This window comes from Hippoglossus hippoglossus, chromosome 1 (assembly GCF_009819705.1).
Source record: "Hippoglossus hippoglossus isolate fHipHip1 chromosome 1, fHipHip1.pri, whole genome shotgun sequence".
NCBI lineage: Eukaryota > Metazoa > Chordata > Actinopteri > Pleuronectiformes > Pleuronectidae > Hippoglossus > Hippoglossus hippoglossus.
The window spans coordinates 9,132,781-9,149,667 of NC_047151.1; the positions used below are offsets into that span (position 1 = coordinate 9,132,781).

At 45.7% G+C, this 16,887-nt stretch overlaps 1 protein-coding gene across 1 annotated transcript; it reads right to left on the reverse strand.

Moving 5' to 3' along the window:
- Positions 1-2,141: 2,141 nt before the first annotated feature.
- On the reverse strand, positions 2,142-3,581 carry LOC117768950. The gene is made up of 2 exons (XM_034597478.1): positions 2,799-3,581; positions 2,142-2,654 (listed from the first exon to the last, which is right to left on the reverse strand). Exons 1-2 carry the CDS (start codon positions 3,555-3,557, stop codon positions 2,163-2,165), a joined length of 1,251 nt encoding a protein of 416 aa, XP_034453369.1. The 5' UTR covers positions 3,558-3,581; the 3' UTR covers positions 2,142-2,162.
- Between the last annotated feature and the right edge of the window lie 13,306 nt (positions 3,582-16,887).

Here is a 16,887-nt window from a genome sequence, read left to right on the forward strand (position 1 = left end):
AGACTGGATTATTGTAATTCCTTATTATCAGGCTCCAGCAGTAAGTCGTTAAAGACTCTGCAGCTTGTCCAAAATGCCGCAGCACGTGTCCTGACAAGAACCAAGAAAAGAGAGCACATTTCTCCAGTATTAGCTTCGCTACACTGGCTTCCGGTTAAATCTAGAATAGAATTTAAAATTCTCCTCCTCACCTTCAAGGCCCTTAACAATATGGCACCATTATATCTTAAAGAGCTGTTAGTACCTTATCAACCCACTAGAGCACTGCGCTCCCAGAATTCAGGCTTACTTGTCGTCCCTAAAGTCTCTAAAAGTAGAGTAGGAGCCAGAGCTTTCAGCTATCAAGCTCCTCTCCTGTGGAATCATCTCCCACTTTCAGTTCGGGAGGCAGACACCATCTGTACGTTTAAGAGTAGGCTTAAAACCTTCCTTTTTGATAAAGCTTATAGTTAGAGCTGGTCCAGGCTTGTCCTAGACCTGCTCTTAGTTAGGCTGCTATAGGTCTAGAAGGTCGGGGGACACATGACACACGGAGCTTCTCTTTCCAGCTTCTCCTTCCTCTTCTCAATCGTTATCACATCAAAGGAATTCATATCCCATCAATACATGTTACTGACTTGACTTCTTCCCCGGAGTCCCTTTGCCTTATCGTCCGCAGATCCAGGGCCGCGGCTGTGGCCACATCATGGATTAGGATCTGTGGATCACGTATCAGAGGTCGTAATGGTGGATCCAGTATGGCGGATTCTGCATCGTGCTGGCTGATCGTGATAATAAAGGCAGATCCTTTATCGTGTTGGCATCAGATACTGGTAGTGGACCACGACCGAGGTGGCAGCTGATGATGGATCCTAATGGCGGCAGTGGACAATGACTGTGGACTATAGTGGCATCCGATCTTGATGGTGGATCATGATCTTGCTGGCTGCTGACCATGGACTATGATTGCAGCAGGACTGCTCGATACATAGTATTTCTCCTCAGACACTTGACCATTAATGACATTAATCCACCAATTCACTGACCTTCAGTTATACTTCAAAATGTTTACCCTAATCAATGCTGCTAAAACCTTTATCTTGATGTTCTCCTTTACACTTGACATCCATTGCACTTCTGTCCGTCCTGGGAGAGGGATCCCTCACATGTGGCTCTCTCTGAGGTTTCTACGTTCTTTTTTCCCTGTTAAAAGGGTTTTTAAGTAGTTTTTCCTTACTCTTGTTGAGGGTTAAGGGCAGAGGATGTCACACCATGTTAAAGCCCTATGAGACAAATTGTGATTTGTGAATATGGGCTATACAAATAAAATTTGATTGATTGATTGAATAATCCAATTTAATTTTCAGGAAAGAAAAAATTTTGGAAATTTATTTTTGTTGAAAATTATTTTTATTCCCTTGCGACATTGCCAAGCAGGTTTACTAGTGCTTCGTGTAACCGTGGTTGGCTGCTTATTGCATATCAGTGGTTGTGTCATCTTGATGCACAATAATAATAATACATTTTTAGAGAGAGAAATAATTTTAGAAATTAATTTGTCTTTGAACATTTTTATTTTTAAATTCCCCTTGCTAAGCAGACGTTGTGTGTAACTGTGGTTGTGTCGAGGGAATTTCACCCAGACATATAACAATGCTGTAAGAATTCACTGAATCAAACACCACACATAGACAAGTACTTAGTTTTCACTTGCAAGGGAAGTCCGCACCTCTGAGTAGGTCGCAGCCAACTTCGACGGTACTTCCCGTGTACAGTGTATTTATTCAAAAGCTCAGTTACAAAGTATAGGTGGGGTTACATTTGCAAAACGTCTTGACTGTCACATCTCTCCAGGCGTGTTTCCCTGTTTTTGGGTACATTTCCTTATATGGCAGGAAACATAATTCAGTACAACAACAAGACTGTCTGCGGTTATTGTGTACAGAGGTGCTAGACTGCACCTCTGAGTCAGACTGTCACACTTTGTATCAGCAGTACATTCAGCACATGATAATTTTATATACAATTCTTCTAACATTTCCCTCCTGTTTATCATTAATGAATGTCAAATCCTCTTTGTCAAGTCATAGCATCTCTTTTGCAAGTTTTCTGCGTGACCATCATTTTCATAACACCTTAATTTTCTTTACACTCCAAGGGAAAAGTTTGGTCTTTCAATGTTGCTATATTTCAGTGTCATCATCCTCAGGGTCGACATCACCATCTCCATCAGGGCTGTGAAGCAGAGTTATATACTCTTCACTCATCATTACAGCAGTAACAGATTGACCTATGGCTTTGTTAATCATAACTCGAAGGCATGGTAATACACAGCTCATGAAAGCACAGAACAGGAGCAGAACAGCACCAACAGGGATGAGGATTTTCCCCACGACTTGGAGGAACCCTCCAGAGGACATCCATGTCCATGGACTCCACTTGTCATCTTTTCCGTCTGTCAGGTGTTTCCGCAATTCAGTCACTTTGTTAAGCATATTGGTGAGATTGCCAGTCGGGTCAGGAATGAAAATACAGCACTGGTCACCTATGAGTTCACACACCCCTCCCTGGTTAGCTAATAGGTAGTCGAGTGCTAGTCTGTTCTGCAGAATCATGGCTCGCATTGCCCTCTTTTCAGGGTCCTCCACTAGATGTTTGAGGACCCCTTCCAGAGACTCAGCTATGTCTTCTACAATGGCGTGCAGGTCGTTCATCCTGTGGGCCAAATATGCCACACCATACATTGGGAACATTGTCATGAACACACCTCTTACATCTTTTATCAGCGGGTCTCCGTTTTTCTTGGGGATTTTGTCTACGGATCGTATTCCTCGTTTTAGGCCCTCGGCCATAGCCTTTGAGACTTTAGCTGCAGGTATCACTACGACTGCAGGAACTAGTCTGGCCAAATGACAAGTTCCACACCACTTGTTAGGGAGGTACAAATACATCTTTTGGCCACATACCCACACATGAGTGGTTGGACTGGGGTAACCATACGTGCCAGGTAAAAACATCCACAGTGTAGGTATGCTTTGCCATCCCTGTACTTCAGCTCTTTTTCCGACCGCCGTCCAATTTATTGGTGCGGGATTCATGTTGCAGTGAACTCCAACGCGGTTACAGTGTTTACTGGGAGAGCTGCCGTTATACAGTGGATGCCAATATTCCTCATTCTGATCTGTGTTACCAGCTACTTTTAGAGTTACCAGACAATCTGACTTACCCAGGTACTTGGTAGCGGGAATTATTACGTTCTGTGGGTTACGTTGAGTCTCACTACAAGTCATAGAGAAACAGAAGGGAGACTTGGTTGGATAACGGGCGGGTGTTACTCCCTCTAGATTAGTTCGGTTAGTCTTTTTGGTGTAGTCTTTAGGGTCTCGCCATTCCTCAATAGGTTGACTCTTAGTACAATTTGGTAGCCACTGAGTGAAATTTTGGTCACTCCCGGTCATTTGCAGGTGCCAGAACGCAGTTATACACAGCGTGTTGACCTCCATCTCGGGTTCTGGTGTCCAGAACAGGTTGGAATCAGCATGGTGTGGGACGAAACTACATACGTAACAGTCGGTCATGTTAGTCTTGTAAGCTGTCAGGTTAGCATTACGATACCATGTGTTGTGGGCTATGTCATGTCCCGTCAGAACTTCTCTTTTCTTCCTTGCAGTGTTGTCTCCATCTCCCGTCAGCCACAAACCTGTGAGGACACAACATACTCCCATCGCAAACAGTCTCCATAATTGCATTTATACAAACCAGGTTTCCAGTGAGTGCCCTATCGGTTAGGGGATACGTTGGTTACTTCACTGACGTTGAGACGAGTTACCACTATTTGATAACCCCCCTTTGTAGTCAGGCTTCCCCTCCTAACCAGTGGCGTCACCGGTCCCCTGTGTCGCTTTTTTGCAGTGGGAGAGATGTATCCAGGTTCCTCTCTCAGCGATCTTTACTGCAGTGGGTGTTGTGAGCAGTACTTGATGCGGTCCCTCCCACCGTGGGCTGTTCCAGTGCTTCCTTTTTATCGCCTTGATGAACACGAAATCTCCCACGGTCACTTTTGGAACCTGCAAAGAGAAAGGATCGTTTGGCAGATCATTTGCACTTTTCACTTCTCTCGTGAGTAGGGTGGCTTTCATATAGTCAGCAAGCGTTTGTTCTTCATTTGGTACAGCTGTTTCCAAGGTGAAATCAGGTATGTAATATGGGCGTCCATACAATATTTAAAATGGTGTTAGCGAGTTGTTTGCTGTAGGTGTAATGTGCATGCTTAACGTTACTAAGTCAAGGCACTCCACCCATGGTCTTCCTGTCTCTTCTACACACTTTCTTAAATTACTTTTTATGGTGCCATTATTGCGTTCCACTAGTCCAGCACTTTGAGGATGATAACTACAATGGTGTTTCAAGTCCATTTTCAAACATGCAGACATCTTTTTTACTACATCGTTTACAAAATGACTTCCATTGTCACTTCTGATGATTTGTGGAATGCCAAACGTGGGTATGATGCGTTTGCATAATGCTTTTGCTACTGTGATCGCATCTGGATGTTTGGTAGGTATGATCTCAACCCATTTGGAGTATGCATCTATTATCACTAAACAATATTTGTATTGTTGGCAAGTGCTTAACTCAATGAAGTCCATGTGGACGGTATGAAACGGATACGGTGGAGTGGGAAAAGCCCCTCGCCTTGGTCTTATGTTTCCTTGTGGATTATGTCTCGCACATGTGACACATGCTGCACAAAATTTTTTAGAATAGAGATTGTAACCATAGGTTGTATATTGCTTGTTTACTAGGCCCACCATCCCTCCTGAGACATGGCAAGGCCCATGGCTCAATATAGCAGCCCATTTGTATAATGATTTTGGAAGGATAGGTTTTCCTTCAGGTCATGTGTAGATATCATCTACAAGTTTGGCTCCTTTTTTCAGCCAGCCCTGTTTTTCTTGGGTAGTGGCTGCGTGTTGCATGTCGTGTAATACTGTAGCATCAGCCGAGAAGTGTGTGTCTATCTGTTCCTGTTTTTTCATGGCTGCAGCTTTTGCTGAGATGTCTGCGAATGTATTTCCGCGCGTGATTAGATCATCTCCCTTTTTGTGTGCAGCGCATTTGCAAACGGCCACTTCTTGAGGAAGTAACACAGCTACTAGCAGATCTTGCAACAGCTGTGCGTGTGTCACAGGCTTACCTGTGCTCGTTTTCATTCCTCTCTGCTGCCACTGTTTACAGAACACATGCAATGTGGCAAATGCATACTGGCTATCAGTATATATTGTCACCTTTCTTCCTTTATACAGTTTACATGCCTCTGTTAATGCCACTAATTCGGCTGCTTGTGCAGAATAATTTCCTGGGAGTCTCTCTGCTTTAAGAATTTTGTTCTCCGTTACCACAGCATATCCCACCCTGTTTGTGCCTCTGTCATCCTTTTTAGCAGACCCATCAACAAATACTACATCTCCTGTTTCTAGTGGATGGTCTATAAGATCTGGCCTGGGGGAATATTGTTGTGATGTTTCTGCTATGCAGTCATGTTTGTCTCCGTCTTCTGCAGTTGGTATCAAGGTGGAGGGATTTAAATTTGTGCATCTCTGAATATCCACATGTGGCTGTGATATCAGTGTGGCCATGCAAGATAAATGTCTTGCTGGTGATAGAAATGTCATTTTGGTTTGTAGGAGTAGCACTGAAACAGCATGAGAGACCAGTAGTGTGAGTGGATGGAACAGAACTACTTCAGCTGAAGCATGGACAGCCATAGAGGCAGCGATTACAGCTTGGACGCAGGTGGGGGTGGCTCGTGCCACAGGGTCTAACTTTGAGGAGTAGAATGCTACTGGTCTGCTTTTTATTCCATGCATTTGAGTCAGAACAGAAGTCATAAACCCTCCCCTGCAATCCATTGTTTGTGAGAATGGTTTATCATAATCAGGAAGTGCCAGTACGGCTGTTCCAGCGAGTGTCTGTTTTAGGTTGCAAAAAGCAACTTCAGCTTCCTCATTCCACTCGAGAGTGTCACTCATGCGTAGTGGTGTCTCATACATCAACTGTTGCAGAGGCGCGGTTATCTCTGCATAGTTACATACCCACGACCTACAGTAGTTAGTGAGTCCTAAAAAAGACATCATCTGCTTTTTACTTCTTGGTTTGGGTGCAGACAAGATGGTCGATTTCCTATCTTCACTAATCTTTCTGCCTTCTGCCGTTGTGACCTAGATATTTGACCTCAGTTTTGCAAAACTGTAATTTATCTTTGCTGACTTTATTTCCTGTTTTTGCCAAATGGGTTAGCAGGGCCGTTGTGTCCTGTATACATTGTTCTCTTGTTTTGGAGGTCACTAGAATATCGTCTACATAAGATAATATTTGACTTCCTGCTGGTGGATCAAATTTAGCTAAACAGTTACTGATAGCAGCTGCAAAGATTGTAGGGCTTTCTGCATATCCTTGAGGCAACCTAGTGTACGTATATCTTTTCCCATCAAACGTAAATGCAAACCAAAACCTGCTATCTTCATGTAGGGGAATAGAGAAAAACGCATTACTTAGGTCTATCACTGAGAATACTTTAGCTTGTGGTCACATGCTGTTTAGTAGTGTGTGTGGATCAGGGACATTGGGCGCTCTTTGTATCACTGCAGTATTTACTGCTTTTAAATCTTGTACCATCCTCCATTTTGTGGATGGTGGCGCTTTTTTGACTGGAAAGATCGGAGTATTACACGGTGACTCGGGACAGGGTATTAAAACTCCTGCTCTTAAATATTCTCCTATTACGGGGCGGATCCCGTCTATTGCATCTTGTTTTAAAGCATATTGTTTTATGCGCGGTCGATATTCTCCTTTTGGTCTAATTTGAACTGGTGGACAATCTGTTAATGTGCCCACATCTGTGGATCCAGTTGTCCATAGGCATTTTGGGATCCCTGCTAACTCTTTCTCTTCCTCCTCTGTTAACAGCATGTCTCATGTTTCTGTGTCTTCTGTTAGGTGTGTCTGTGGAGTGGTTCTTGCAACCCAGTGCAGTGACACCCTCTTGTAAGGACTATGCTTGTTTGCACGTCTCCTTCTTGTGTCCAGTCAGACTCATCGTTTCTCTGAACCATTTTAGCTTCAGAATTTAAGTCTTTCCATTTTTTCTTTTGCGGCTTCTGAAGTGACACGTGAGGGGTTTGGCCGCACCCCAGGAGTGTTTTTGCCTCCTTAGTCAATACTACTGTACAGAACGCGGTGTCTTCTGTAAAATACATGTAATTAAGAGTCACTCGCTGGGGTGGGAGCTTATGAAATGCTTTATCATAAGGGTCATCAGGCCCAGGCTGTTGTCTATGGCGTATGGTGACATGCAGATCTCCTGCGAGCATCTGCGAGTTGTTTTTTCCACAATGTTGTCTAGCTTTGTTAACTAAACTTTCTGTCACTCGGCTAGGTTCCGTCGAGGAGAAATCGAGTGACCAGTAATACGAGGGAACCTGTTTTGCTTGATAAACGAATAAGGAAGATTCTCCGTCCCCACCCGCTTTACAGACATTCCCCCTTTGCTATTTGGCAATATCCCGATTCCCAGTTGCACCATCACATCGCGTCCCAGAAGATTAAACGGGCAGTTGCTCGCAACTACTAGAGATGCTTTGGCTTGTCTTCCCGTTTCTGGATCTTCTATCATTAAATGTTTGGTTAACACTTTCCTCTCAATCTGTCCATTTGCAGATCTTACTCTGATATGTTCGTCTGACATGTGTCTGTGGCTTAGCGGTGTGTTTATAACTGTTCTGCATGCTCCTGAGTCTGCTATGAAAACCACTGGGGCATTTTCTACCCACAGCGTTACTTCAGGTCTGCTGGAATGAGACAGAAACGTCTCAGTCAAGTCAAGCTGTATTTCTTCACTATCCCTTTCGTTACTTCCCCTTTTCTCTGCTTCCTCTGTCTGTTCTATTTGTATCTCCTCCTCACTTCTCCTATTCTGTTCTGGTGCTCCGTCTAGTCATTGCTTTCCCTCATTCTTTGGGCAATTTCGTGCCCAGTGGTCTGTGTCTCCGCAGACCCAACATCCGTCATCTTGTCTCTGCTGCTGTCCTCTTCCTCGTCCTCTAAATTTGCCTCTTCCTCTGTAAACTCCTCTGTAAACTCTTCTGTCCCGTCCCCTGCTCCGACCTCTCTGGCCAGCCCCAGAGAAAAACACATTACTGTCTCCCTCATAATCGTCCTGCCAAAATGTTTCAGTCGCTGTTTGCTTTCCCTTTTTCTTGTTATTAATGACTTTTTCTGCGTGAATCAGCCAGCTCATGCATTCAGCCAGGGTGCCAGTGGAGAGGCCGACGTAATTTTTCAACACCCAGTCCTTTATTCCTGGGTGTACTGCTCCCACTTAGAGCGTTCTTTAATTGTTGCCTGTACGGCCCCTCGTCGTCGTCGGTCACGGGGAGTCCACTGTTCTCTCTGAAAACTTTTTCGAATCTTGGTCTGAAATCTACGACTAATTCACCATCTTTTTGCTTTGTCTGACCAATCAGCCCGTAATCAGCGCGTCGTGTGAACGCTTGTGTTGCTCTAAATATGACACCTTCCACAGCCTGTTGCAGTGCTGGGGAGTCAGCTGCCAGTGGGAGTGGACGAGCCGCACCCACTGGTGGTGCCATCGGATTCCAATTACCCTGGATTCTCATCCAATTTGGCCCAAATATCTGCATCAGGACTTGTTGCATTTCTGTACCATTTAAATGATACATGTTCATCAGACCCATGATATCCTCCCCACATTCTATGATGTTCACTTTGTACGATCTTACTCCCTCCACTGCAGCTTTAACATCACTTTGTGTCCACGTTCTGAATACTCGTATTGTTGGTTGGGATTGATTATTGGTAGGATCATGCGCAGGATTTGCTACTTCTATTAGTGGATAAGCATCAGCATTTTCTTCGTCTATTTTTAACAATCCTCCCTGCATATTTTTGCTCCACTCAAATTTATCTCCGCCACCCCGCAATTTACTCTTTAAACCTGATGTCGTGGGTGGATCGAACATGTCGTCCTGACTCGGTGGTGGCAAGGAGGGGTAAAGTTTCCCTCCCGCAGCCCCCCGAGTTTCATCATCTTCATCTGCTTGATCTAAATAGGGCGGTGGTGCAGAAGGATATCGTTTGTAATCTCCTTTTTCCCTTACCACCGGAGGACCATGGGGGAGGCGATTTGTATTTTGCCTTTGGCGTCCCCCTGTTTCTTGGTCTTCTGGCCTCTCGACCACTAAACTTTCTGATTTAGTCTTTTTTACGTTTTTACGTTTTTGTGGCTGTTCTAACCAGAGCCGAGCACACTGGTGCTCTTCACTGGGCTCTTTTTTGTTTTTTATACAGCCTTTTAATTGTAAACGCCGTACCAATTCAGTACATTCATTTACATCAAATTTTCCTTTGAAGTCAAATTGTTGTTTCCATTTACCCAGGTATTTCGTACTTTGAGGTTCATACCTCTTCATGTATTTTGCGTCCCCCTCTAGGGGTCTGGACTTTGTACAACAATTTCCCATTGTGTTAAGTTTACGAGTTGTCTTTCAGTAACAGAGAATTCCTCTCGGGTCACACAACACTTCCAGAGAAACAAGCTTCTAGGCCACACTTAGGGTGCAGTCCGGTTTCTCTCTTGGGGTTTAGTCCCAGAAGTCCTGTTGCGTGTTTTAGACTCTTCACTGTCAGACCATTCATTCACACAGTCACTCCCCACCACCATATATCTAGACGTTTTGCAAAGACGTCTTTTGGACACGGGACTCTAACCCTGTCTTACTAGGTGCCGGCGTAAACCTCACCTGTAAAATGGTGTTATGTCCTACCTGTTTGATTCGTCTTCTTTTTTGTTCGGATGCCGTCAATCCAGTCCAAGGAACAGGTCAGGTCAAACTGGCCCGGGAAGAATTCACTCCACAGGTCTTTGTCCTCCTCCTATGAGGAGGGCTGTGCACAGTCTTCAGTTCAGTCTCGATCTGCTCCTCTGGTCTGGATCTCTTGGCATCCGGCTCGAAGGACCAAAAATGTCGAGGGAATTTCACCCAGACATATAACAATGCTGTAAGAATTCACTGAATCAAACACGAAACTCTGCGCATGCAGGCCCGAGAAGAACATGACCAGGCAATGCAGGAGTGCGAAACTCTGCGCACGCAGGCCCGAGAAAAACATGACCAGGCAATGCAGGAGCGCGAAACTCTGCGCACGCAGGTCCATGTTCAAGATCAGCAAAAAAGGGGGGGCAGTCAAATAGGGTTGGCCTCCCCCGAGCCGATACCCTGGAGCACAGGGTCAGGAGCTGACGTCATTCCCGGTGGAGCCAGCGGAACAGAGACACTGGGAGAGCAGCTGCGAACACAGCTGCACAACCCTCAGGCAGAGGAAGCTTTGCTCTGGAGGGTCCAACACACCCAGCAGACGACCACTCCGGCCAACGCAACATCAAGGGTGGAGCAAAAGGCAACCCCTGGGAGTGCAGTGACCTGGGACTATCAGCCAACTTCAAATGCCCGTCTAGTGGACACTGAGGATCCATGCCAACCAAAGGCAACCCCTGGGAGTGCAGTGACCTGGAACTATCAGGCAACTCCAACACATCCTCCACGGAGCCCTCTGCTCCAGACCATGACGACGGAAGAACTCCGCCCTGGAGGGCTGGAGGATATTCCCAGCTAGCAAGAGACATGGCTGGCTCTGAACCCCCGTCTGCCACTCAGGCGTATGCACACTATGGCTCACGGTCGCGTCCTGGCGGGTCCTCCACTCCCGGTGCAGGGCAAGGATATGGTGACCGCGATGATCAATACCGTGGTGGATACGAGTCGGAAGACTCTGATGGCCCAGCACCCCCTCGGAGAGAGGGAATCCGCACCTGACAGCTGGAGTCCCTGTCCAAAGACGTCGAGCACTTCGACCCAAACAGCCAAGAGTCCAACATAGACGACTACCTTCGGGAGGTCGAACGTTGCCTCTTGGACTTACCAAACCCATCATCCAGAGAGAAGCTGAAGCTGGTCTGGAAAACGACAACCAGGAGCGTACATGCGTTGATGGAAACGCTCCCCCCTGGTACCAGAGATCGCTACTCTGCACTCTGTCAGGCCCTGCGAGAAGAGTACTCACTCTTCACCGACCAGGCCTCTGCCACCCTGGGTGCCTTTGCGGTCATGCAGGGAGTACTACAGACGCCTGAGGGTGGCGTATTTCCAAGGGCGTAACGCCCCTGGGCTAGAAGAAGAAACTGCTTTCAAATCACTATTCCTGCACAACCTCCACGAGAGTGTGCGGTATGGTGTCACCATGCACTGCAGAGCAGGTGACTTCACCATGCAGGAGATGAGGAGGTATTCTCAGCTAGCCTGGGAGACGCGAACATGCCCAAGCAGAGGACCTGAACAGGACACCAGGGTTCTGGGAATTCAAGTCCAACCAAATGTGGACCTGGCGCTGGAAGGTAACGAGATACCCCGCGCCAAGGTGAACCCCAGAATAGGGAACCAGGGACGTCAACCCTTCCAACAGGGTGCCACACAAAACCAGGGGGGTGAGGATTCAAACCAGCCCCACAATCAGGGAAGACCTCGGTATCCAAATACTTCTCAACAGAGAGGTAGGGATTGGTCCGAACGAAAACCCCATCAACACCGACCCTTCCAACAACAAGGTTTCAAACCAAACCAGGGGGGTGAGGATTCAAACCACCCCCATCAATACCAGGAGTATAGATATGGTGACAGAAACCCAAAACATGGGATGCATCCTGGGATGGAGGACTTGATACGGAGATGTGTGGCTGAAGCGATAAGGAACCTTGATGTACCTGCCCCTCCAGGCTCCCCTAAGAAGCCAGACACTGAACCTCATAGGCTAGACTAGAGCAGGCGCCCTCCTTCCCCACTCCCAAAGTTTACTTTATTGTTTGGGGAGGACCAGGCGCAACCAGAACATCTCTCTCTCTCGCCTCTACATCTGAAAGGGGGGAGAAATCCCAACTCCAACAGGGAGACCATTCAAACCACTCACACCATCAATAGTTGCATGCCTTACAGACTCTGTCAGTAATTGTTAGGGATGACATAACGTATGTTCAGGTAGCGAAAGACCTAATGTAGGACCTCATGAGAGAAGTTAGTTCCACTGTTAACAGCCTGAGCGCCGGTAGGATCCCCACCTATTCGGTTTCCTTAGACCTCGTTGAGAGAATCTTGAAGTCTGCTACCACTACGGTTGTGCAGCCCTCCCAGATACACATTCAGTCTTGGCAGTGCAAGTCCAATATCGGTAGATCCGCAGAATCTAGAAATAGGATTCATCATAGATTTACTGATTATTAAATAACAGAACGTGTACCTCCTAAAGTCCATTCTCAAGGTTGGGTTTTGGCAGGATAACACAGATGTTTACCTTCAAACACCACCACTACTCGCCTACCTCAAATTTTCCTTCTGCTCCTCTTTCCCTTTTCCTTCATTTCACGTTTCGCATCAATTCATGGGTATGTTGAAAATTACTGCCGATAGCATTGTGTGAAATTGAAATTGTGTGCCGTATTTAGAAATGTTATACAGTCTCTCTGCCCAGATTTTGCCTCTGTCTGCCCAGACATTTTTGCCTCTGTCTGCCCAGACATTTTTGCCTCTGTCTGCCCAGACATTTTTGCCTCTGTATGCCCAGACATTTATGCCTCTCTCTGCCCAGATTATGCCATCGCCACACTGTTACCGTTCGACCAATTTTGCAGAGATTTTAACCCATTAAAAGATCGGTACACAACTGGACGGATCTTAGTTCGTCCGCTTGGGTACCGAGTGGTAAAGTCCCCGCAAAATAGTCTCTGGCGGTGTTTGAGATCTCCTCTGATCATTCCTTCCATGTTTTCCGTTTCTCTCTCTCTCTCTCTTTTCTCCTAAACCCGCCTGCACACACATTCCGACCTGCATCCACACAATTCACGTTTTATACACGTTCTGGGAATTAGATAGTGTGGTCGCATCTCGACGCCATTCGACACTTTGAACCACGAGATAGATCAAGGTATCCTTTGTTCTCGACTTCCCTTTGTTCAAACCACGCGGTTATACCGCCATCTTGAATTCGGCAAGACGACGTCATCCCCCGTGACTTCGTACGCCATCTTGACTCCCCCTCCTCTCTCTCTCTCTCACACACACACACACACACACACACACACACAGGTATTGCATGTGTGTTATAGGTCGTGATAAGTGCTTGTGCTGTTACCTTTTGATATAGTGGATTTTGTTGGGATAATAGTCATTGATTTACGTTGATGTTATTGTCTTAAATAAATTCTAGTGTAATTAAAGTACCGGTATTTTGTGATTATTTGTGCATATGTATGTGAATACAGCTGGAGTATGATAGTCAGTGCTCAAACTTAAAACCTTCACTGTTCATTATATAATCATTAATAGTAAATATTGAGATTACTAATTGAACTTTTTCAGATTATGAGACTGATCTTTACAGATTGATTGTTGGTCCCTGATATCAGGGTGGTGCCCCGTCTTTGATAAATTATAATTACAAATTTTATTATTCTTAATTGATAATTGTATTGTTTTTCATTAATTATTTCATTATTCTTAATTGATAACTTTATCGTTTTTTATTAATAATTTTATTATTTTAATAAATAATTTTATTATTTTAATAATCATATTGTAACGGACTGGTAGTTAGGATTATGTTCTGTTTGACTGCTATGTGGTCGTTATGACTTATGTTCAGCTAAGTACACTGTGTTAAATAAGTTCTGAGATGTCCTGAGGGTCAGTGAACAGGTCGGGGTGGGGCATGTGACAGTTCTAGACCAATGGCTGTGGGGTTGTGTGGGATGACAGGCTCTCATTGGCTGGTTTGTTAGCAGGTTAGGGGTGAAGGAGGAAGGGGAGTGAAGAAGACGAAGTTGTTGTTAGGAGTGTCGGGGTTAAGAACAAGAAGTGTGACATGTTCGGGTTGACTTTAATAAAGTTACAAATAAGAGAAGAAGTTCCGTGTCGTCTGTGAGGCGGGGACGCTACATTGGTGTCAGAAGTAAAAAGTTCGCCTCCAGATCCCGCTGCATACTCAGAGCGGGCTACAGTGACTTTTGCCCTGTTAGCAAGATGAGCTTAAAGAAAATTAAGCGGGAGGAGGAAGCCGACTGTCGGCAATACATCAGCGCTGACGAAGGCCAGGGTGCGGCCGAACACAGAGAGCGGGTGAGAGAAATGACCCGGAGAATGGCCGGAGGGGCTGGCTTCAATCGGGGGCAGTTGGAGGGAAGAATGACGGGCGACAGCTCGCGGGTGGAGCCGCGCAGAGAAGCCCTCCCGCCGTCAATGAAAACCCCCAGATACGACGGGAAAGCTAACTGGGAAGCATTCCATGCACAATTTGAACTGTTAGCCCACGCTGGAAAGTGGTGCACGGAGGAGAAAGCCCTCCAGCTCGCTATGTGCCTTACTGGGGATGCTCTGACTAGCCTGTTGCTGCTAAGCCCCGCTGATAGGAGCGACTATGATGCGTTAGTGGGGGCTTTAAAGAGACGGTTCGGATTGTGCTCAACAGCCAGCCTGCTTCGCTCTGAACTGTGCAGTAGACAGCGTCGGCCTGCGGAGCTGCTGAGGGATCTCGCCAACGACATTGAGGGGCTGGTCCACCGCACCTATACTCACATGCCCCCTGTCATCCAGAGTGAGCTAGCCCGTGATCATTTCCTGCAGGCCTTATTACCAGCTGACCTGCGTATCCAGACATTACTGGCCCATCCCAGGTCCCTCCAGGAGGCTTTGGAATTAGCCACAGAAAGAGAGATGCTGAGCGCTGGGACACGGGATGCTGCGGTGGATATTACTGCACAAGTGAGAGCTGCGCGTGGAGCCGAGTTAAGTACAGCAGAACCTGCCTGGGTGGAAAAACTAACGCAGCTCGTGCATGCCACCACACTGCGAGAGGAGCGGTCTCCAAGACCTCATTCAAGGGTTTTTGGGGGGATGTGGACAGCCTGGCCACCTGGTTCGACAATGCCCTCGCAACCCGGCTAATCAGGGAAATGAGCCAGGGACCGCATAATCGGGACGATGTGGACCCCTGCTTTTGTTTCCCGACCCCCTTCGAATGAAGAGACATTAAGCTGCACTAATCAGGTGGGAGTGCTACCATCAGCAGATGAGGTTGACAACTAGCTGGATCGGCTCATCATGCTGGGCCAAACGTGGATTGGAGACTGCTGGTATGCACCATTGACTATCGAGGGGACAGAGTGTTTTGCGCTGGTGGACACAGGCTCTTCAGCGACGCTGGTGAAACCCGAGATGGTAAAGAATAAAACAAATATTTTCCCCACCATAGTGAAACTTCAGACAGTCACCGGGGAGCGAACACCTATGGTGGGGGAAACATTAGTGACTCTGGGGGTGGGGAAGAGGTTTGCCCACTGTCCAGTGTGGGTCGCGAACCTCGAAGATTGCATACTGGGGCTGGATGTTCTTGGGGCATCGAAATGCAATGGTTTCCTCCCTGACCCATACCCTAGTCTGTTTCGTAGTTTGTGTGTAATCTTGCCAACTGACAAACAAATGCCAATTTAAAACCTAACCTCCTATTACTACCTTGTACCTTGAGGAAGGCCAGTCCCATAAAGAAACGTGAAAAAAACTCTGAACATGAACCCAAGTCCAAAGTGATGATCTGTGTTATATACTTTCAGTTTTTTGATTATTTGATTATTTGCCTTATCAGAATGAAGAGCAACCTCCCTAGGGGGGTGTGGTTTGCTGATTCAGTCTTTTATGTTATGTCGTCTTCTTCTTTTTATTGTTAATTTTAACTGTAAGTGCAGCTTCTTCATGATGCTGTCTTCTAATTGCTTTTATTGATTAGTTGCTGTTATCAGTGTCACTCTAAGCACTTTGTGATCCCTGTTTTTAAAGGCGCTTTGTAAATAAAGTTGTTTATAATATTATTCTAAGAGCTGTAGAAAGACTTTCTCAGTAAGGTGTGACTAAAAGTTGTATTAGTGTAGGAATGATGTTTACTCCTTTTACTAATCCCTGTTTGTGAAGGTTCCTATATAAATGACGTTATTAAGATGATTAATCTGAGAGCTGTGCAAACCCTTTCTCAGTATGTTGTCACTAAAAGTTGTATTTACGTAGCAATGATTTAACCCTTTGGTGAATAGCATCTAACCCTCAAGGGGGTGTTTGAAGTGCTTTGTCGCTCACTTTCAGTAACACTGAGAACACACTTACCAACATCAAGTGGTATGAAAACATTTTTAGCACATTCTTCTTACAGTGAAGCAATCAATACAAGCAGCAGCACAGTGAGTCCAGTAAATGGTGAGAAGACTTGGTGTGTCCATATAATAAAAACAATAAATCCTTTTGAGAAATTGGGAAATGTAATCCGCTGTTATTTGATCTTTACATTGCACTCCTCGCTTCAAAGAGATCTGTTCATTCATTTAAAAAAACATTTCAACCAGTGACATCCATTGTCAGTTTTATCATGCATAGTGACCCATTACATTTCTGTGTGGATCCAGTTCAGGATTCTTTTCACTTTCAGTTTCTTTCTTTAACATTGTGAATTTGGGCGTTTTCAACATTTTCCTTCATTTCTCACAGATTCATGGATCTTGATGAAAAAGATCAGACATGTTCTGGGGACTGCTTTGTACGAGTGTGCAAAATTAGGTGCAGGTCCAAATATAAATCTGGATGTTGTGAATTTAAATTTCATCCAGGGACAGTTTGGCCTTGGTGGAGGTATGCGCTCTACTGAGTGCCCTTCTAGTTTGTTTGTTTGTTTGTTTGTTGTCAGCAGAATTACACAAAAACTACTGGACGGATTACCACGAAACTTGGTGGAAGGATGGGA